This window comes from Panulirus ornatus, chromosome 48 (genome assembly GCF_036320965.1).
Source record: "Panulirus ornatus isolate Po-2019 chromosome 48, ASM3632096v1, whole genome shotgun sequence".
NCBI classification, from domain to species: Eukaryota; Metazoa; Arthropoda; class Malacostraca; order Decapoda; family Palinuridae; genus Panulirus; species Panulirus ornatus.
Window position 1 is genome coordinate 28,908,068 of NC_092271.1, and position 23,163 is coordinate 28,931,230.

At 40.2% G+C, this 23,163-nt stretch overlaps 1 protein-coding gene across 1 annotated transcript in view; it reads left to right on the forward strand.

The window, feature by feature from the left end:
* The window catches only part of ebo (ellipsoid body open), a 170,091-nt gene that overhangs the window by 131,097 nt on the left and 15,831 nt on the right, over nucleotides 1-23,163 (forward strand). Inside the window, exons 16-20 of the mRNA XM_071690378.1 lie at nucleotides 6,562-6,745; nucleotides 6,950-7,105; nucleotides 13,150-13,327; nucleotides 17,064-17,255; nucleotides 17,527-17,704. Of these exons, the coding sequence (XP_071546479.1) occupies nucleotides 6,562-6,745; nucleotides 6,950-7,105; nucleotides 13,150-13,327; nucleotides 17,064-17,255; nucleotides 17,527-17,704 (888 nt within the window). The remainder of the gene's footprint in view (nucleotides 1-6,561; nucleotides 6,746-6,949; nucleotides 7,106-13,149; nucleotides 13,328-17,063; nucleotides 17,256-17,526; nucleotides 17,705-23,163) is intronic.

Genomic DNA, 23,163 nt, shown 5'->3' on the forward strand with positions numbered 1-23,163 from the left:
CCTCACACCACATATTGTCCTCAAACATCTCATTTCCCACACATCCATCCTCCTGCGCACAACTCTATCCATAGCCCACGCCTCGCAACCATACAACATTGTTGGAACCACTATTCCTTCAAACATACCCATTTTTGCTTTCCGAGATAATGTTCTCGACTTCCACACATTCTTCAAGGATTTTTGCCCCCTCCCCCACCCTATGATCCACTTCTGCTTCCATGGTTCCATCCACTGCCAGATCCACTCCCAGATATCTAAAACACTTTACTTCCTCCAGTTTTGCTCCATTCAAACTTACCTCCCAATTGACTTGACCCTCAACCCTACTGTACCTAATAACCTTGCTCTTATTCACATTTACTCTTAACTTTCTTCTTTCACACACTTTACCAAACTCAGTCACCAGCTTCTGCAGTTTCTCACATGAATCAGCCACCAGCGCTGTATCATCAGCGAACAACAACTGACTCACTTCCCAAGCTCTCTCATCCCCAACAGACTTCATACTTGCCCCTCTTTCCAAAACTCTTGCATTCACCTCCCTAACAACCCCATCCATAAACAAATTAAACAACCATGGAGACATCACACACCCCTGCCGCAAACCTACATTCACTGAGAACCAATCACTTTCCTCTCTTCCTACACGTACACATGCCTTACATCCTCGATAAAAACTTTTCACTGCTTCTGACAACTTGCCTCCCACACCATATATTCTTAATACCTTCCACAGAGCATCTCTATCAACTCTATCATATGCCTTCTCCAGATCCATAAATGCTACATACAAATCCATTTGCTTTTCTAAGTATTTCTCACATACATTCTTCAAAGCGAAGAACTGATCCACACATCCTCTACAACTTCTGAAACCACACTGCTCTTCCCCAATCTGATGCTCTGTACATGCCTTCACCCTCTCAATCAGTACCCTCCCATATAATTTCCCAGGAATACTCAACAAACTTATACCTCTGTAATTTGAGCACTCACTCTTATCCCCTTTGCCTTTGTACAATGGTACTATGCACGCATTCCGCCAATCCTTAGGCACCTCACCATGAGTCATGCATACATTAAATAACCTTACCAACCAGTCAATAATACAGTCACCCCCTTTTTTAATAAATTCCACTGCAATACCATCCAAACCTGCTGCCTTGCCGGCTTTCATCTTCCGCAAAGCTTTTACTACCTCTTCTCTGTTTACCAAATCATTTTCCCTAACCCTCTCACTTTGCACACCACCTCGACCAAAACACCCTATATCTGCCACTCTATCATCAAACACATTCAACAAACCTTCAAAATACTCACTCCATCTCCTTCTCACATCACCACTACTTGTTATCACCTCCCCATTTGCGCCCTTCACTGAAGTTCCCATTTGCTCCCTTGTCTTACGCACTTTATTTACCTCCTTCCAGAACATCTTTTTATTCTCCCTAAAATTTAATGATACTCTCTCACCCCAACTCTCATTTGCCCTCTTTTTCACCTCTTGCACCTTTCTCTTGACCTCCTGTCTCTTTCTTTTATACCTCTCCCACTCATTTCCACCCATTCCCTGCAAAAATCGTCCAAATGCCTCTCTCTTCTCTTTCACTAATAATCTTACTTCTTCATCCCACCACTCACTACCCTTTCTAATCAACCCACCTCCCACTCTTCTCATGCCACAAGCATGTTTTGCGCAATCCATCACTGATTCCCTAAATACATCCCATTCCTCCCCCACTCCCCTTACTTCCATTGTTCTCACCTTTTCCCATTCTGTACTCAGTCTCTCCTGGTACTTCCTCACACAAGTCTCCTTCCCAAGCTCACTTACTCTCACCATCCTCTTCACCCCAACATTCACTCTTCTTTTCTGAAAACCCATACAAATCTTCACCTTAGCCTCCACAAGATAATGATCAGACATCCCTCCAGTTGCACCTCTCAGCACATTAACATCCAAAAGTCTCTCTTTCGTGCGCCTGTCAATTAACACGTAATCCAATAACGCTCTCTGGCTATCTCTCCTACTTACATACGTATACTTATGTATATCTCGCTTTTTAAACCAGGTATTCCCTATCACCAGTCCTTTTTCAGCACATAAATCTACAAGCTCTTCACCATTTCCATTTACAACACTGAACACCCCATGTATACCAATTATTCCCTCAACTGCCACATCACTCACCTTTGCATTCAAATCACCCATCACTATAACCCGGTCTCGTGCATCAAAACCACTAACACACTCATTCAGCTGCTCCCAAAACACTTGCCTCTTCTCATGCCCAGGTGCATATGCACCAATAATCACCCATCTCTCTCCATCAACTTTCAGTTTTGCCCATATTAATCGAGAATTTACTTTCTTACATTCTATCACATACTCCCACAACTCCTGTTTCAGGAGTACTGCTACTCCTTCCCTTACTCTTGTCCTCTCACTAACCCCTGACTTTACTCCCAAGACATTCCCAAACCACTCTTCCCCTATACCCTTGAGCTTCGTTTCACTCAGAGCCAAAACATCCAGGTTCCTTTCCTTAAACATACTACCTATCTTTCCTTTTTTCACATCTTGGTTACATCCACACACATTTAGACACCCCAGTCTGAGCCTTCGAGGAGGATGAGCACTCCCCGTGTGACTCCTTCTGTTTCCCATTTTAGAAAGTTAAAAAAAATACAAGGAGGGGAGGATTTCTGGCCCCCCGCTCCCGTCCCCTCTAGTCGCCTTCTACGACATGCGAGGAATGCGTGGGAAGTATTCTTTCACCCCTATCCCCAGGGATAATATATATATATATTCTTTTTCTTTCATACTATTCGCCATTTCCCGCGTTAGCAAGGTAGCGTTAAGAACAGAGGACTGGGCCTCTGAGGGAATATCCTCACCTGGCCTCGTTCTCTGTTCCTTCTTTTGGAAAATCAAAAAAAAATGAGAGGGGAGGATTTCCAGCCCCCCGCTCCCTTCCCTTTTAGTCGCCTTCTACGACACGCAGGGAATACGTGGGAAGTATTCTTTCTCCCCTATCCCCAGGGATATATATATATATATATATATATATATATATATATATATATATATATATATATATATATATATATATATATATATTTATATATATATATATATACACACATACATACACATATACATACACATACATACGCACATATACACACACACATATACATATATATACATATGAAAAATGTAAGAAATAATTTAGAAACTGAAACTTCTAGCTTGAAATGAAATCATACATACATTAAATAACCTTACCAACCAGTCAACAATACAGTCACCCCTTTTTTTAATAAATTCCAATGCAATACCATCCAAACTCGCTGCCTTGCCGGCTTTCATCTTCCGCAAAGCTTTTACTACCTCTTCTCTGTTTACCAAATCATCCTCCCTAACCCTCTCACTTTGCACACCACCTCGACCAAAACACCCTATATCTGCCACTCTATCATCAAACACATTCAACAAACCTTCAAAATACTCACTCCATCTCCTTCTCACATCACCACTACTTGTTATCACTTCCCCATTTGCGCCCTTCACTGAAGTTCCCATTTGTTCCCTTGTCTTACGCACTTTATTTACCTCCTTCCAAAACATCTTTTTATTCTCCCTAAGATTTAATGATACTCTCACCCCAACTCTCATTTGCCCTCTTTTTCACCTCTTGCACCTTACTCTTGACCTCCTGTCTCTTTCTTTTATACATCTCCCACTCATTTGCATTATTTTGCTGCAAAAATCGTCCAAATGCCTCTCTCTTCTCTTTCATTAATAATCTTACTTCTTCATCACACCTCTCACTACCCTTTCTAGTTTCCCACCTCCCACGCTTCTCATACCACAAGCACCTTTTGTGCAAGCCATCACTGCTTCCCTAAATACATCCCATTCCTCCTCCACTCCCCTTACCTCCTTTGTTCTCACCTTTTTCCATTCTGTACTCAGTCTCTCCTGGTACTTCCTCACACAATTCTCCTTCCCAAGCTCACTTACTCTCACCACTCTCTTCACCCCAACATTCTCTCTTCTTTTCTGTAAACCTCTACAAATCTTCACCTTTGCCTCTACAAGATAATGATCAGACATCCCTCCAGTTGCACCTCTCAGCACATTAACATCCAAAAGTCTCTCTTTCGCATGTCTATCAATTAACACGTAATCCAATAACGCTCTCTGGCCATCTCTCCTACTTACATACATATACTTATGTATATCTCTCTTTTTAAACCAGGTATTCCCAATCACCAGTCCTTTTTCAGCACATAAATCTACAAGCTCTTCATTTCCATTTACAACACTGAACACCCCATGTATACCAATTATTCTCTCAACTGCCACATTACTCACCTTTGCATTCAAATCACCCATCACTATAACCCGGTCTCATGCATCAAAACCACTAACACACTCATTCAGCTGCTCCCAAAACACTTGCCTCTCATGATCTATCTTCTCATGCGCAGGTGCATATGCACCCATCTCTCTCCATCAGCTTTCAGTTTTACCCATATCAATCCAGAGTTTACTTTCTTACACTCTATCAAATACTCCCACCACTCCTGTTTCAGGAGTAGTGCTACTCCTTCCCTTGCTCTTGTCCTCTCACTAACCCCTGTGTGTGGAAGTCGAGAACATTATCTTGGAAAGCAAAAATGGGTATGTTTGAAGGAATAGTGGTTCCAACAATGTTATATAGTTGCGAGGCATGGGCTATAGATAGATTTGTGCGAAGGAGGGTGGATGTGCTATAAATGAGATGTTTGAGGACAGTGTGTGGTGTGAGGTGGTTTGATCGAGTGAGTAATGAACAGGTGAGAGAGATGTGCGGTCATAATAAGAGTGTGGTTGAGAGAGCAGAATAGGGTGTTTTGAAATGGTTTGGTCACATGGAGAGAATGAGTGAGGAAAGATTGACAAAGAGGATATATGTGTCAGAGGTGGAGGGAACGATTAGAAGTGGGAGAACAAATTGGAAGTGGAAAGATGGAGTGAAAAAGATTTTGAGTGATCGGGGCCTGAACATGCAGGAGGGTGAAAGGCATGCAAGGAATAGAGTGAATTGGAACACTTTCTTATACCGGGGTCGATGTGCTGTCAATGGATTGAAACAGGGCATGTGAAGCATCTGGGGTAAACCATGGAAAGTTTTCTGGGGCTTGGATGCGGAAAGGGAGCTGTGGTTTCGGTGCATTATACATGACAGCTAGAGACTGAGTGTGAACGAATGTGGCCTTTGTTGTCTTTTCCTAGCGCTACCTCGCGCACATGCGGGGGGAGGGGGTTTTCATTTCCTGTGTGGCGGGTTGGCGACAGGGATGAATAAGGGTAGACAGTATGAATTATGTACAAGTGTATATATATATATGTCTGTGTGTGTATATATATGTATACGTTGAGATGGTTGGGCCATTCTTTCGTCTGTTTCCTTGCGCTACCTCGCTGACTTGGGAGACAGCGACAAAGTATAATAGATGAATAGAATATGTATATGTGTATATGATATGCATATGTGCATGCATGCATACAGTATATGAGTGGATCAGCTTTCTTTGTCTGTTTCCTGGCGCTACGTCTTTAACATGGGAAACCATGATCAGGTATAATGATAATAATTGTAATATATTTCCAAATAACCACGAGGAAAATGAAGCATGATAAGCTCCCAGATCTCCCAGGGGCACTTTCGTGTTATGACTACATAGTCGGGAGATGAAAGAATAAGATAGAAGACTTACAACACTCAGATCACATAAAGAATAGAGGTGGAGCTAAGACACTATTGGTACAAAGTGTTTCCAGTTGGTGTTGTTTGGGTCTGGCATCGTGCCTCTCATATCATTTTATTATGTGGGTAAGACAGGGAGGGGAACTATTTACAAATTTTGCCTGCAACAAAGCTATCCAGATTGTATAGATCTTCACTAATATTCATGTTGCAGTTCTTTGTATATTAGATAAGAGAAGATTCAATGATGTATCTTTTGGTCAAGGACTTACAGTTAATGACTGAATTAGCATCACTCCAGTCAATACAATGGTCATAATTCTTAACATGATTAAACAAAGCATTTGATTCTTGTCCTTTTCTTATGCTATATTTATGTTGCTTAAGTTTAACAGAAATCCTTACCAGTTTGCCCAACATAAGACATGTTAAAGCTTTTACAAAGTATTCTGTAAACAGCAAGGCTGTATCATTTTTAGTCAGTGACTATACAGTCTTACGGTCCTTCTCACTTCATTGGAGTCCATTTATTCCCTTTTGAGTGTAGCACAGCCTTTGAGCTTTAGGAGCCCCTGGATTGGAGTTTCTGGGGTTATGGCAGGTTAGGATGTATATGCATTCACCATATTCTGTATATATTGTGAGAGACAGCCTGCAGACTCAATATTAGTTTTTCAACAAATTGATAAATATCCTGATTTTATGAGCATACAAAAGAATCATGGATTCTGTAATACTGAAATGTTGAGAATGGCATGTTATTGTCTTTCAGATTAATTCTTTTGTTATTCCCTTTCAGGTGCGAGGTTTAATTCTGAGGGCATTAGTGAATTTTCTTCTGTTACCTTGGCCAAGCTTTGTAGTAGACCACAGGTTAGAAACTAGAAAACATCACCTCACATCTTTCATCAGCTCCTTTACATCAGAAGTGCGGAAAATTGATGTTCAGGCATTAGTTGATGACAAGGACATGCAAGAGAATAGTAAGTTGTTATTTAGATTATTTACATAACTGGATATAATTTCATACCTTACACGGTTAAATGTGCTTTAGGCCTAGAATCTATGATAAACTTTTCATGAATAAATAGTTACTTAAATACTAACTAGAACATTGCTTATTTGTCCTCGTTTTGATATATTATGTAGTTTACTTGTATCATTTGCTGTCTCAATCTTTCCTTCAGTGGCACCAAAGCTGTGTGATACTCTGTCAGTAATCCGCTACCAAGTGGAGGAATTGAACAACACAGACAAAGCCAGCCGAGAACTCTACTACCACTGTGTTCAAGAAGTCATCCACCAATCCATACTTCTTTTCCCCATCTATGTTCATCATGCCAGTATGTTTTGTGTATTCAATAATTTTTCTGTGTATCATTTTATATCAGATTTGCTTTATCCACATGTGCAGTAGAATTAAACTTTTTGAGTCACCTCCAGAATTAACAAATAATTTGCAACTGTTGATTACTTTTTCTCTCATACTTGTTTGAAGTTTCTCATATGAGTTAGGTAGCTTCCCCTCGCTCCTTCCTCTCTTCCTTCTTTTCAAAGTAATTCAGGATGGGAGGATTTTCAGACCTCCTTTCCCATCCATTGTATTTGCCTCATATGACACACAGGAGATATGTAGCAGTGCATATACAGGGGTATTACCGGGCATCTGCTCAGTGCCTCACCACAAGTGAAAAGTTACAGTTGATCACATTTGTCTGTACTAGATCATAGTTTAAGTGTATGCCGTACATTTGAGCCATGTAAATTTGTCTTTTACTGCACCATCTTAACTGTTACCTTTTAATCATTAAATTGCTACATATATCATTTGTTGGTACACAAGCAACTTTGACATACATCACCTGAGACAAACTTTTCACACCACTGATTTTAATTGGCAGCACTCTACCATGGCAAGACAAAAGTATATAAAGAACTTATTTTTCATTTTTCTTACTTGTGCATGAACATCATTATGAATATAACATGCTTTTAGTTTTTCCATGCCACTGTTTTAAAACTGTGCACCAAGTATACCATTCATAAACTTCAGTACCCAACCATGAAAAAAAGTACATTTGTGCCATTTCCTGTATGAGCAAGGTAGCACTAGGAACAGATGAAGAAATTACCTCAGTCGTTCACATCCACTCTTTATTTGTCATGTATTATGTGCTGAAACCAGAGTCCCCACCCACAGTCAGGTGCCACAGACCTCTTTATAACTTGTTTATGGGGGAATATCATTTGGCTGACAGAATAGTACAGCCTTGGAAGTAGGATGTCATGATTTGCCACCTCGGTTAGCCCATGGTATTGAGAGTGGAAAGATGCATTTTTCCTCTCTACTGCTCTAAAGATAGTCTTATTTGTAATTATGTGTTTGTACTATATGGTGAGGGAGTTTTATCCTTTTGGGCCCAATCTTTTTAACACTACTATCATACAACCTCTTGAATTTATGCATGCTGTCTGCATTAACTATGTCTTCAATCAATCAAATCCAGTCATCTACCTCTCATTATTTAAAAGTTTTTTACATAATTTCATATTATGTCATCTGGTTCCTCTATCCCAACACCTCTCTAAAGTACTGTCCACTGTCCACTTCATCAGTCTCTTTTTTAAACTTAGGGTTGTGATCAGGTCACCTGTCACTTCTTGTTTCCGAAGTGGTTAACTTAAATCCTCCAGCCTTTTCCTGTAGCTTAGCTGTCTTAATTCTGGTATCAACTTTGTTTTCTACTAAACCTTTTCTTTGAGTTCTTTGTGCTTCTTTAGGTGGGATGACCAAACCTGAAAAGATTACTCTTGTTTTGGCCAAGCTAAATAACACTTTATCCATATACTTGAGAGGTGTTCCAATATTTGTCAACTGACAATTTGTCTCCTTTGCTACTCTTGTAATATGGGACTCTGGCAACAGGCGAGGGATGACATCTACTTTCAAGTTTCTCTCCCACTCAGTATCTTGAAGCTTACTTCCTGTTAGATAATAATCTTCATATTGAGGCCATCTTATGCTTTGTCCCATCCTAATTACATTTCATTACTTTTCATTTGCTAAGGTTGAATTTCAGCTACCATATTTCAGACCAACTTTGAAGTCTGTTTAAATCCCCTTTTAAGCTGATGTAATCCTCTTCACTAGCCTCTTCCAACATGACTTTTGCATCATCTGCAAACAAATTCAAGGAGAATTCTCTAACTTCAGGCAAGTCTTTAATGTAGATCAAGAAGAGTAACAAGAAGAGTAACTTTTCCAGAACCTTATACACCTGACTCATTAGTGAGACCAGTCTCTAGTTCCCTGATAGTTCCCACAGTTCCCAGACTCCTTTCTTATATATAGGTATATCATATATCATTTTCCATTCCTTGGCACTATGACTATTCAGTGAACTCTTAAACAGTAATTCAAGTGGTCTATCAAGTGTATTTGCATTCCTCTTTTTAGCGCGTACGATGAAGCTTCACCTTGCCCGTGAACTTTATATAGAAAAAATCCATGGCTATGTTTGAAGGAATAGTTGTTCCAACAATGTTGTATGGTTGCGATGTAATGTAAGGGTAAGAGAGATGTGTGGAAATAAAAAAAAGCATGGTTGATAGAGCAGAAGAGGGTGTTTTGAAATGGTTTGGGCACATGGAGAGAATGAGTGAGGAAAGATTGACCAAGATGATATATGTGTTGGAGGTGGAGGGAACGAGGAGAAGTGGGAGACCAAATTGGAGGTGGAAAGATGGGGTGAAAAAGATTTTGAGGGATTGGGGCCTGAACATGCAGGAGGGTGAAAGGCGAGCAAGGAATAGAGCGAATTGGATCGATGTGGTATACCGGGGTCAACGTGCTGTCAATGGATTGAATCAGGGCATGTGAAGCGTCTGGGGTAAACCATGGAAAGTTCTGTGGGGCCTGGATGTGGAAAGGGAGCTGTGGTTTCGGGCATTATTGCATGACAGCTGGAGACTGAGTGTGAATGAATGGGGCCTTCGTTGTCTTTTCCTAGCGTTACCTCGCACACATGAGGGGGGAGGGGGATGTTATTCCATGTGTGGCGAGGTGGCAATGGGAATGAATAAAGGCAGACAGTGTGAATTGTGTGCATGTGTATATATGTATGTGTCTGTGTGTGTATATATATGTGTACATTGAGATGTATTGGTATGTATATTTGCGTGTGTGGACGTGTATGTATATACATGTGTATGGGGGTGGGTTGGGCCATTTCCTTCGTCTGTTTCCTTGCGCTACCTCACAAACGTGGGAGACAGTGACAAAGCAAAATAATAATAATAATAAATCCATGTATTATTTGTTAATATCTTTTCTAGATATCTCACTGATTTTCAAAACCTTCCTATTCTGTGTCACTGGTGCTGGGGCTATAGCTTCTTCCACAGTTAAAACACTGTTCAGTTCCCCACGTATCCTTACATTATCCCATACAGTATTTCCCTCTGAACCCGTTAGCCTGATTAGTTGCTCCTCTCCCGACAACTGGTGCCAGATAGATTAATTGAAAAAGTTTGTTTTTCAACTGCCTTAGCCTCAATATTCTTTTCAAAGTTTCTTTGTTCCTCCTTTCTTAGCCTGCTATACTCTTCCGTGCTTTCTAATACCTCACCAATGCTAGGTGCTTAGAGTGCCAACTGTATCTTCGCCACTGCACATCTCGAAGCTCCCTTGCTTAATGATATCTTTTATTATACCATTCCTTCCTCTTTCTTACCATACCCACTGTTTTTGAGGCTTGAGTTACCCATGCCTCTACTCCCTCTCTGCAAATTTCTCAGAATCTCTCAACACAATACCCTGTTTCCTAGTAACTGAATTCCATTTCCCAATCTATGTTATCATGGAAATTAGCAAGTTATGTATAATTCCACAGTTATTATTTTTTTTTTTATTATACTTTGTCGCTGTCTCCCGCGTTTGCGAGGTAGCGCAAGGAAACAGACGAAAGAAATGGCCCAACCCCCCCCATACACATGTATATACATACGTCCACCCACGCAAATATACATACCTACACAGCTTTCCATGGTTTACCCCAGACGCTTCACATGCCTTGATTCAATCCACTGACAGCACGTCAACCCCGGTATACCACATCGCTCCAATTCACTCTATTCCTTGCCCTCCTTTCACCCTCCTGCATGTTCAGGCCCCGATCACACAAAATCTTTTTCACTTCATCTTTCCACCTCCAAGTTGGTCTCCCTCTTCTCCTCGTTCCCTCCACCTCCGACACATATATCCTCTTGGTCAATCTTTCCTCACTCATTCTCTCCATGTGCCCAAACCACTTCAAAACACCCTCTTCTGCTCTCTCAACCACGCTCTTTTTATTTCCACACATCTCTCTTACCCTTACGTTACTCACTCGATCAAACCACCTCACACCACACATTGTCCTCAAACATCTCATTTCCAGCACATCCATCCTCCTGCGCACAACTCTATCCATAGCCCACGCCTCGCAACCATACAACATTGTTGGAACCACAGTTATATCTTCTCTTTATTTTCTCTCACTTTTGCTCTTTTAATGTCCTTTTTTACAACATATTCATACTTGATCTTTACATAACCACTTCTTCCAACTGGTTTATCATATTTAATGTTTCAATATCCATGCTAGTATGAGTGAAGATTAGGTTTAAGAATTATGTTGTATCAGTCTCTTTCATCCTAGTGTGCTCCATGGCATGATGTTGCAGGAAAGTTTTGGTTATGCACAATAAAAACTTATATTTCCACAACTCCCACCATGAGGATCCAAATTCCCTCAGTCTCATTATGATTGAAATCCCCCATTATCAGTATTTTTACCATCTTTAAGAAGTGAGTGTTTCACTGCTTCTGTACCATCTTGGTTGCTCCTTCATTGTAATCATTGTGTATTTGTTCCAGTTTGTTGCATTTCTGTAGAGGATTATATGCTAACACCACAATGCTTTTTTTTTCCTTCACTTACTATTCCCATTATGTATTGTTTGAATGGGCTGTCGTATACTATTTCTTGAAACTTCAGGCTCTATTTTATTAAGAGTGCTGATCCTTCTTTCTACCTTACCTTTCCTTTCTTGCTATCTAGCTGGGCAAAACAGATGAGAGCTTATGTCTTTGATGAATTTAGTTTCCACAACTCCAATAATAGGTGTATTTTCCCTTATATGATCATTAGATTCCCATTCTTTACCACTAACTATTATCCCCTCCACGTTTGAGTACATTACTTTCAGTCTGGTGATACCATCTCCTAACACTCCTGCCCTGTCTTCAGTTTTAGAGGGGCTGCTCCATTATCTTGCCAAGTGTGGCATCTTCACTTTTTGTCTGTCTCGCCCTTAGATCTGTGTAGATTCTTAAATTTTCTAAGTAGTTTCTGGCTGGATGACTCCAAGTCAAACAAAACAATAACTGGTTGCCCCCTTATATTATGGCTATAACTTTCTCTTCTTTCCTTTATCACAGAAGTCACTTCTGTGATAAAGTCCCGTACACTCTTTTGATATGCATTTCCTCATTTTTCCTTTCTTCCTTCAATGGTGTAGGATGTTATTTATATTGATGACTCCGAGTCAAACAAAACAATAACTGGTTGCCCCCTTATATCATGGTTATAACTTTCTCTTCTTTCCTTTATCACAGAAGTCACTTCTGGCAGTCCCATACACTCTTTTGATATGAATTTCTTCATTTTTCCTTTCTTTCTTCAATGGTGTAGGATGTTCTTTATATTCTATTGATTATACTTGATCGTTGTTTCCTCAAGGTAGCACCAAGAAACAGATGAAGAAAGACCCATCCTCTGACATGTACACATTAACACATTCAGCAAAACTTCAAAATACTCACTCCATCTCCCTCTTACTTCACCACAATTTGTTATTACCTTCCCATTTGCCCCCTTATTTTTATGTGGTTTTGGTGCATTACACATGACAGCTAGAGACTGAGTGTGAATGAATGTGGCCTTTGTTGTCTTTTCCTAGTGCTACCTCGTGCATGTGCGGGGGGAGGGGGTGCTGTTTCATGTATGGCAGAATGGCAATGGGAATGGATGAAAGCAGCATTTATGAAAATGTACTTGTGTATATATGTGTATGTCTTTGTATGTATATATTGAAAATGTACTCTTTTGTCTGTTTCCTTGTGTTACCTCGTTAACATGGGAAACAGCGAGTAAGTATAATAAAAAAAATATTTTTGTTATTATGATAATACTTGGTCATTGTTTCCTTTGTTAGAGAGGTAGTGCCAGGAACTGCCTCTGATAGTAACTTATCTTTCATATTGGTTACTGAAAACAATAACTTTACATAGTTGATAAGTAAGAGGATGACTGAAATATCAGAATTGATTTTATATGACTATCAGGTGTATGTGAGGAGATCCTGTCACTGATGGTTGTAGTGATGCAAGTGTTGAGGGTTCAACTTGGTCCTAGTAGAGTTGAGGCCACCATACAGACTTTCTTGGACGTCTTCACCACTCGACATCACCTTCAGCTGGCCATCATTGCTGACAGTCCTGCTGCTGTCAGGGTGGTTGAAAAGTAAGATTTTTGTGCGTTCAAATAAAACTGTACTATTAGACAAGCCCAGCAGTTGGATAGAATAATAGAATAAAGTGATAATTGTATTAGATGAATATTGACCTGGAAGTCATGTATATCCAAAGATCCTGTATTGCACACAACAGTTCATTGGACATATTGATTATGTAACAGGCTAAAAGCTTAAAGACTTTTCTTATTATGTGGATGTAAGAGATAAGTCATGATATGTATATGGGAAATATCAGAAAGCGTTGCCCTTAACCCACTTACAGAGATGATCCCGTACTGAAATGATAGACTTCTAAAAATAGACAAAAAATTAATTGAAAATTTGAAATGCTGTTGGATACATAAGGGAATGTTGCTCAAATATCAGGTCCACATCTTTTATTCTACTATTGGCAAATATCAGGAATGATATAAAAAGAACCTTGAACATTTTTAAGAAGTAATCTGGTCAGACTCCTGCATAGTATACTAGATTAGTGACGTTACACAGTATATAAAGAAAATAATACCCACCTCATACTTTAGTAACCAATACTTGTATATCCCCTTTCCCCATCAAACATAAAGTTGACAAAATATAGTCATACAGCATTAAACAACGGCTGCTTCCAGACCATTCATAAAGTGTATTGCACTAAACATATACCCAGTTGAAACTACATTTTCCAGATGTGTGATTTATACTTTCTTGTTTGCTTTCTAGACACCACGTGTCTGCCATGCATTGCATACTCTGATTCAGCAAGATTTTCCCTCCATATTAAAGACTTTGAACAATTACTCCTCCTTTGTCATGCACTTACCCCACAAAGATATGTACATATCATCATCATACTTCCTGACCTGTCCTGTGATCCTACTCAGTGGATGTGATTTGCTTTCTTAAGTTCTGCAGAAACCTCCATTGGAGGGGATCATAGGGTGGGAGGTAATGTAAGGTAATATATGAATTACATAACCTTAGGACCCCTTCTTCAGGGGCTCCTTCATCTTCAAGGATAGGCTACAATCAGTAACAGGGAAAAGATGGGCACCCATGGGGTGAAAAGTTCTTCATTGAGATTGTTCACTGATGATACAGCCTTGCCAACATGACTTTTCATTCATGTCATAACCAAGAGCAGGTGAATCTATTGTTGATGTAACCAAGATGAGGAAAAAGGAGAGATAGATAGTATGTTTGAGGAAAGAAACAGTCACCCTCTTTCTTAAGAACTTTAGCTGCAATTCCATCCACTCTTATGGCTTTGCCATATTCCATCTTATGTAAGGCTTTCACCCTCTTATTTTCACCAATCCACTTCCCAAGGCTGCTTACTTTGCTTACTTCCATGTCCAAAGTACTCCACACCGTCCAGGCTATCATTGAGCAAATTCAACATTGCTTCAAAGTACTCACTCTACCCACCTCTTCACTTCATCTCTCCCTGTTACCACTTCCCAATTTCCTCCCTTCTTCAATGCTTCCATGTGTTCATTTGTTTTTCCTCAGTCTTCTGTTTTCCAAAACATCTTATTATCTCTGAAGTTTGCTTGAAGTTTAGTGATACTTGCTCACCCCAACTCTCACTTGCCCTCTGTATAATCCCCTGCATTTTCCTGTTGACTTCTTGCCATTTTCTCAGTACAATATCTCACTTTGCTTGCTTCTATGTTCAAATTATCCCACAGCTTCCAGCCTATCATTGATTACATCCAACAGTCCTTCAGAATACTTACTATGTCTTCTCTTTACCTCATCTGTGCATGTTAGCACTTTACCATTTTCAACCTTCTTCAGTGCCTCCATTTGTTCTTTTGTTTTTCTCACGCTGTCTACTTTTTCAAAACATCTTTTTTTCCCCCTGAAGTCTGCATGAAGTATACTGATACTCATTCACCCCAAATCTCTCTTGCCCTCCTTATCCATGTACTTTCCTCTTGACTCCTTGCCACATTCTCTTTAGCATCACATAGTCACACATACTCCTTCCATGGAAGTAACACCCATACAACTCTTTTTTTTCTTTCAGTAGCAACTTCATCCCACCTCTACCTTTCCTCACATGAACACCTCCCACCATCCACATGCCACACTTTTCTCTAGTATATATGAGCACTGTTCCTCTTATTACCATTCATTCCTTACCCCACTTCCTTAGCTTCATTTAATCTCACCATTTCTCATTCTACCCTTAACTTCTTTTGGTATATCTTCACACAAACCTTGTTTTTAAGCTCTTTTACTTTCATCACCCTGTTCCCACCCATATTATTTCCTCTTTTTTTCTAAAGCCTTTACAAACCTTCACTCTTGCCTCCGCCAAGTAATTCTCAGACATCCCACTGGGTGCCCTTCTCAGCACATTCACATCCAAGAGGCTCTCTTTTTCATGCCTGTCAATTAGTACATGATCTAACAGTGCCAACATCATATCCAGCCAGCTCACCCACATATGTTTTTTATGTCCTTCTTATTAAACCAAGTATTCCCAGTCACCATTCCTTTTACACCACACTGCTCCACTAGTTGTTCACCATTTTCATTCACTTCACTGGATACTCCCTGTTATATACCTTCAACTGCCATATTACCCACTATAGCATTCTCATCATCCATCACTAATTCTTGATCCCTTTCTGTCAAAAAGTTTTATAGTAAGTCCCAAAAAAAATTGATATGAAATATGGATGAGCCACAATTGCATTGCTTGAGGAAGATAATTAAAATAGAAATTGCTCTTTGTAAAGGACACCTGTGCAAATCAATGAGCAATTCAGTCTTACTGTCTTATAGAACTTGGAATTTCTTGGATAAGAAATCTGCTATCATGTCATCATTGAACATAAGTGTATTTGAATATGTTATTTTTTCAAAATTGTTTGCCATTTCCCATGAGATAGTGCCAGGAGCAGACAAAGAAAGGAGTCAGTCACTAACATCCATTTTCTAGTTGTCACGTGTAATGCACCAAGATGATAGCCCCCAACCCACAACCAGTCTCCACTGACCTTTCCATTTTTTCCCCAGTTAGTTTAATCCATTGATGGCACATTACAACCTTGTATACCACATTGCTCCAGTTCTATCTATCCCATGTATGCTTTTTATACCCCTGCATGTTCAGGCCCCAAGCATTCAAAATTTTTACTCATCCTTCCATCTCCAATTTGATGTACCCCCTTCTCCTTGTTCCCCCTATTTATCTCCATATGTCCAAACAATTTCAATACACCATCTTCAGTTCTCTTAGCCAAACTCTCCTTATTACCCCACATCTCTCTTGCCCCTCTATTACTTACCTGATCAAACCACATATTGCCCTCAAACATTTGATTTCCAACATGTCCATGTATGTAGTGTGAATTTTGTGATTTTTGAGGAAATGTGAGTATATGTGGAATTGTGTAGACTGATATTTAGAATACATGTCTGTTCCAGTGTAGATATGCATGTGCACATGCTGTGACTGGTGTTTGGAGAAGTTTCTACCTGAAACATTGTTAAAGTACTGATGACTTTTGTTTCATTTGATACTTCATCATAAAGTCCTGTGTGTATTAAGTGTGAAGAGACAAAAATAAATCACATATATATTTTGATATTATTTATTCGCTGAAATTTAGGCCTTGCTCACTGCATGTGATAAGTATGTATTTATACTTAGACACATAAAGTGATTTTTTAACATCTTTACACCTAATTGTCTCAATGACCCAACTAATTTTCACCATATTTCTTTAGATTTCTGAAGCTACTTGAACTTATTGTAAGTGAACCAGGACAGTCCTTTAGGAGATTCATCCCAAATACCATCACTTTATGCATGGATCACATTTACCCTGTAGTGTCTGAGCGAGCATCACCTGAAGTCAAAGGTCCATTGTTTGAGCTACTTCAGTGTCTTCTGGAGCATAATTGGAAATATTTTTTCAAGTGAGTATCCCCAGTTATGAGGACAAACTTGACCATCCTTGAAGATTTTTGTGAACTTGATTTCTTGTTGACTGTATAATCCATTCAAAGATTGCATTATCTGTAATGGAAAAGGAATGTTTAGCATCAATGTTATGTAGATAATTGGAAAAAGAGTGTATAGTATCATGGGTTATAAGAATGTGGAAAAGTACTGTATAGTGTTAAGGATGATAGATAAATCTAAATGTGTGACATCCTCATTGTACATCCTGTCATTTTATTTTTGCAGACCATCTGTTCACTTATCCCTTGGAGCAGGTAACTGGGACTCAATAGAAAATGAGGCACAGTTCATACAGATCATGCAAGCAGTTGGTCAGTCATTCATGCAGCCCGACATTACAATCTTCAAGCACAACCTTGAAACTCTTGAATCCCTGAATTCTAAATATAAATTGTATCATAAGGTTTGTCTTGCTTTTTCTTAGGTTTATATTATAAACAAATGATTAGAGGTTGATGTTTTGGTAAGATGGCTAAGGTTTATTGCATTAAAGAAGGGACTAGGGATTAATATTTTAGATAAGACAGCTAAATAACTATGGAGGAAGTGAAGTGTTTTAGATATCTGGGAGTGGATCTGGCAGCGGATGGAACCATGGAAGCGGAAGTGGATCATAGGGTGGGGGAGGGGGCGAAAATTCTGGGGGCCTTGAAGAATGTGTGGAAGTCGAGAACATTATCTCGGAAAGCAAAAATGGGTATGTTTGAAGGAATAGTGGTTCCAACAATGTTGTATGGTTGCGAGGCGTGGGCTATGGATAGAGTTGTGCACAGGAGGATGGATGTGCTGGAAATGAGATGTTTGAGGACAATGTGTGGTGTGAGGTGGTTTGATCGAGTGAGTAACGTAAGGGTAAGAGAGATGTGTGGAAATAAAAAGAGCGTGGTTGAGAGAGCAGAAGAGGGTGTTTTGAAGTGGTTTGGGCACATGGAGAGAATGAGTGAGGAAAGATTGACCAAGAGGATATATGTGTCGGAGGTGGAGGGAACGAGGAGAAGAGGGAGACCAAATTGGAGGTGGAAAGATGGAGTGAAAAAGATTTTGTGTGATCGGGGCCTGAACATGCGGGAGGGTGAGAGGAGGGCAAGGAATAGAGTGAATTGGAGCAATGTGGTATACCGGGGTTGACGTGCTGTCAGTGGATTGAATCAAGGCATGTGAAGTGTCTGGGGTAAACCATGGAAAGCTGTGTAGGTATGTATATTTGCGTGTGTGGACGTATGTATATACATGTGTATGGGGGGGTTGGGCCATTTCTTTCGTCTGTTTCCTTGCGCTACCTCGCAAACGCGGGAGACAGCGACAAAGTATAATAAAAAAATATAAAAAAAAAATAAAATATATACATTTCCTTTTTCCATAGCCAGAGGTTGAACCAGTATGTGACATTCATTTTTTCATTTCATTTCAAGCTAGAAGTTTCAGTTTTCTAAATTGTTTCTTACATTTTTCATATGTATATATATGTATGTGTGTGTGTGTGTATATGTGCGTATGTGTGTGTATGTGTGTGTATGTGTATATATATATATATATATATATATATATATATATATATTTTTTTTTTTTTTTTTTTTTTTTTTATACTTTGTCGCTGTCTCCCTGGGGATAGGGGTGAAAGAATACTTCCCACGCATTCCTCGCGTGTCGTAGAAAGCGACTAGAGGGGACGGGAGTGGGGGGCCAGAAATCCTTCCCTCCTTGTACTTTTTTAACTTTCTAAAATGGGAAACAGAAGAAGGAGTCACGCGGGGAGTGCTCATCCTCCTTGAACGCTCAGATTGGGTGTCTAAATGTGTGTGGATGTAACCAAGATGTGAAGAAAGGAGAGATAGGTAGTATGTTTGAGGAAAGGAACCTGGATGTTTTGGCTCTGAGTGAAACGAAGCTCAAGGGTAAAGGGGAAGAGTGGTTTGGGAATGTCTTGGGAGTAAAGTCAGGGGTTAGTGAGAGGACAAGAGCAAGGGAAGGAGTAGCAGTACTCCTGAAACAGGAGTTGTGGGAGTATGTGATAGAATGTAAGAAAGTAAATTCTCGATTAATATGGGTAAAACTGAAAGTTGATGGAGAGAGATGGGTGATTATTGGTGCATATGCACCTGGGCATGAGAAGAAAGATCATGAGAGGCAAGTGTTTTGGGAGCAGCTGAATGAGTGTGTTAGTGGTTTTGATGCACGAGACCAGGTTATAGTGATGGGTGATTTGAATGCAAAGGTGAGTAATGTGGCAGTTGAGGGAATAATTGGTATACATGGGGTGTTCAGTGTTGTAAATGGAAATGGTAAAGAGCTTGTAGATTTATGTGCTGAAAAAGGACTGATGATTGGGAATACCTGGTTTAAAAAGCGAGATATACATAAATATACTTATGTAAGTAGGAGAGATGGCCAGAGAGCGTTATTGGATTACGTGTTAATTGACAGGCGCGCGAAAGAGAGACTTTTGGATGTTAATGTGCTGAGAGGTGCAACTGGAGGGATGTCTGATCATTATCTTGTGGAGGCTAAGGTGAAGATTTGTATGGGTTTTCAGAAAAGAAGAGTGAATGTTGGGGTGAAGAGGGTGGTGAGAGTAAGTGAGCTTGGGAAGGAGACTTGTGTGAGGAAGTACCAGGAGAGACTGAGTACAGAATGGAAAAAGGTGAGAACAATGGAAGTAAGGGGAGTGGGGGAGGAATGGGATGTATTTAGGGAATCAGTGATGGATTGCGCAAAAGATGCTTGTGGCATGAGAAGAGTGGGAGATGGGTTGATTAGAAAGGGTAGTGAGTGGTTGGATGAAGAAGTAAGATTGTTAGTGAAAGAGAAGAGAGAGGATTTGGATGATTTTTGCAGGGAAAAAATGCAATTGAGTGGGAGATGTATAAAAGAAAGAGACAGGAGGTGAAGAGAAAGGTGAAAGAGGTGAAAAAAAGGGCAAATGAGAGTTGGGGTGAGAGAGTATCATTAGATTTTAGGGAGAATAAAAAGATGTTCTGGAAGGAGGTAAATAAAGTGCATAAGACAAGGGAGCAAATGGGAACTTCAGTGAAGGGCACAAATGGGGAGGTGATAACAAGTAGTGGTGATGTGAGAAGGAGATGGAGTGAGTATTTTGAAGGTTTGTTAAATGTGTTTGATGATAGAGTGGCAGATATAGGGTGTTTTGGTCGAGGTGGTGTGCAAAGTGAGAGGGTTAGGGAAAATGATTTGGTAAACAGAGAAGAGGTAGTAAAAGCTTTGCGGAAGATGAAAGCCGGCAAGGCAGCAGGTTTGGATGGTATTGCAGTGGAATTTCTTAAAAAAGGGGGTGACTGTATTGTTGACTGGTTGGTAAGGTTATTTAATGTATGTATGACTCATGGTGAGGTGCCTGAGGATTGGCGGAATGTGTGCATAGTGCCATTGTACAAAGGCAAAGGGGATAATAGTGAGTGCTCGAATTACAGAGGTATAAGTTTGTTGAGTATTCGTGGTAAATTATATGGGAGGGTATTGATTGAGAGGGTGAAGGCATGTACAGAGCATCAGATTGGGGAAGAGCAGTGTGGTTTCAGAAGTGGTAGAGGATGTGTGGATCAGGTGTTTGCTTTGAAGAATGTATGTGAGAAATACTTAGAAAAGCAAATGGATTTGTATGTAGCATTTATGGATCTGGAGAAGGCATATGATAGAGTTGATAGAGATGCTCTGTGGAAGGTATTAAGAATATATGGTGTGGGAGGCAAGTTATTAGAAGCAGTGAAAAGTTTTTATCGAGGATGTAAGGCATGTGTACGTGTAGGAAGAGAGGAAAGTGATTGGTTCTCAGTGAATGTAGGTTTGTGGCAGGGGTGTGTGATGTCTCCATGGTTGTTTAATTTGTTTATGGATGGGGTTGTTAGGGAGGTGAATGCAAGAGTTTTGGAAAGAGGGGCAAGTATGAAGTCTATTGGGGATGAGAGAGCTTGGGAAATGAGTCAGTTGTTGTTCGCTGATGATACAGCGCTGGTGGCTGATTCATGTGAGAAACTGCAGAAGCTGGTGACTGAGTTTGGTAAAGTGTGTGAAAGAAGAAAGTTAAGAGTAAATGTGAATAAGAGCAAGGTTATTAGGTACAGTAGGGTTGAGGGTCAAGTCAATTGGGAGGTGAGTTTGAATGGAGAAAAACTGGAGGAAGTGAAGTGTTTTAGATATCTGGGAGTGGATCTGGCAGCGGATGGAACCATGGAAGCGGAAGTGGATCATAGGGTGGGGGCGGGGGCGAAAATTCTGGGGGCCTTGAAGAATGTGTGGAAGTCGAGAACATTATCTCGGAAAGCAAAAATGGGTATGTTTGAAGGAATAGTGGTTCCAACAATGTTGTATGGTTGCGAGGCGTGGGCTATGGATAGAGTTGTGCGCAGGAGGATGGATGTGCTGGAAATGAGATGTTTGAGGACAATGTGTGGTGTGAGGTGGTTTGATCGAGTGAGTAACGTAAGGGTAAGAGAGATGTGTGGAAATAAAAAGAGCGTGGTTGAGAGAGCAGAAGAGGGTGTTTTGAAGTGGTTTGGGCACATGGAGAGAATGAGTGAGGAAAGATTGACCAAGAGGATATATGTGTCGGAGGTGGAGGGAACGAGGAGAAGAGGGAGACCAAATTGGAGGTGGAAAGATGGAGTGAAAAAGATTTTGTGTGATCGGGGCCTGAACATGCGGGAGGGTGAGAGGAGGGCAAGGAATAGAGTGAATTGGAGCAATGTGGTATACCGGGGTTGACGTGCTGTCAGTGGATTGAATCAAGGCATGTGAAGTGTCTGGGGTAAACCATGGAAAGCTGTGTAGGTATGTATATTTGCGTGTGTGGACGTATGTATATACATGTGTATGGGGGGGTTGGGCCATTTCTTTCGTCTGTTTCCTTGCGCTACCTCGCAAACGCGGGAGACAGCGACAAAGTATAATAAAAAAATATAAAAAAAAAATAAAATATATACATTTCCTTTTTCCATAGCCAGAGGTTGAACCAGTATGTGACATTCATTTTTTCATTTCATTTCAAGCTAGAAGTTTCAGTTTTCTAAATTGTTTCTTACATTTTTCATATGTATATATATGTATGTGTGTGTGTGTGTATATGTGCGTATGTGTGTGTATGTGTGTGTATGTGTATATATATATATATATATATATATATATATATATTTTTTTTTTTTTTTTTTTTTTTTTTTTATAATTTGTCGCTGTCTCCCTGGGGATAGGGGTGAAAGAATACTTCCCACGCATTCCTCGCGTGTCGTAGAAAGCGACTAGAGGGGACGGGAGCGGGGGGCCAGAAATCCTTCCCTCCTTGTACTTTTTTAACTTTCTAAAATGGGAAACAGAAGAAGGAGTCACGCGGGGAGTGCTCATCCTCCTTGAACGCTCAGATTGGGGTGTCTAAATGTGTGTGGATGTAACCAAGATGTGAAGAAAGGAGAGATAGGTAGTATGTTTGAGGAAAGGAACCTGGATGTTTTGGCTCTGAGTGAAACGAAGCTCAAGGGTAAAGGGGAAGAGTGGTTTGGGAATGTCTTGGGAGTAAAGTCAGGGGTTAGTGAGAGGACAAGAGCAAGGGAAGGAGTAGCAGTACTCCTGAAACAGGAGTTGTGGGAGTATGTGATAGAATGTAAGAAAGTAAATTCTCGATTAATATGGGTAAAACTGAAAGTTGATGGAGAGAGATGGGTGATTATTGGTGCATATGCACCTGGGCATGAGAAGAAAGATCATGAGAGGCAAGTGTTTTGGGAGCAGCTGAATGAGTGTGTTAGTGGTTTTGATGCACGAGACCAGGTTATAGTGATGGGTGATTTGAATGCAAAGGTGAGTAATGTGGCAGTTGAGGGAATAATTGGTATACATGGGGTGTTCAGTGTTGTA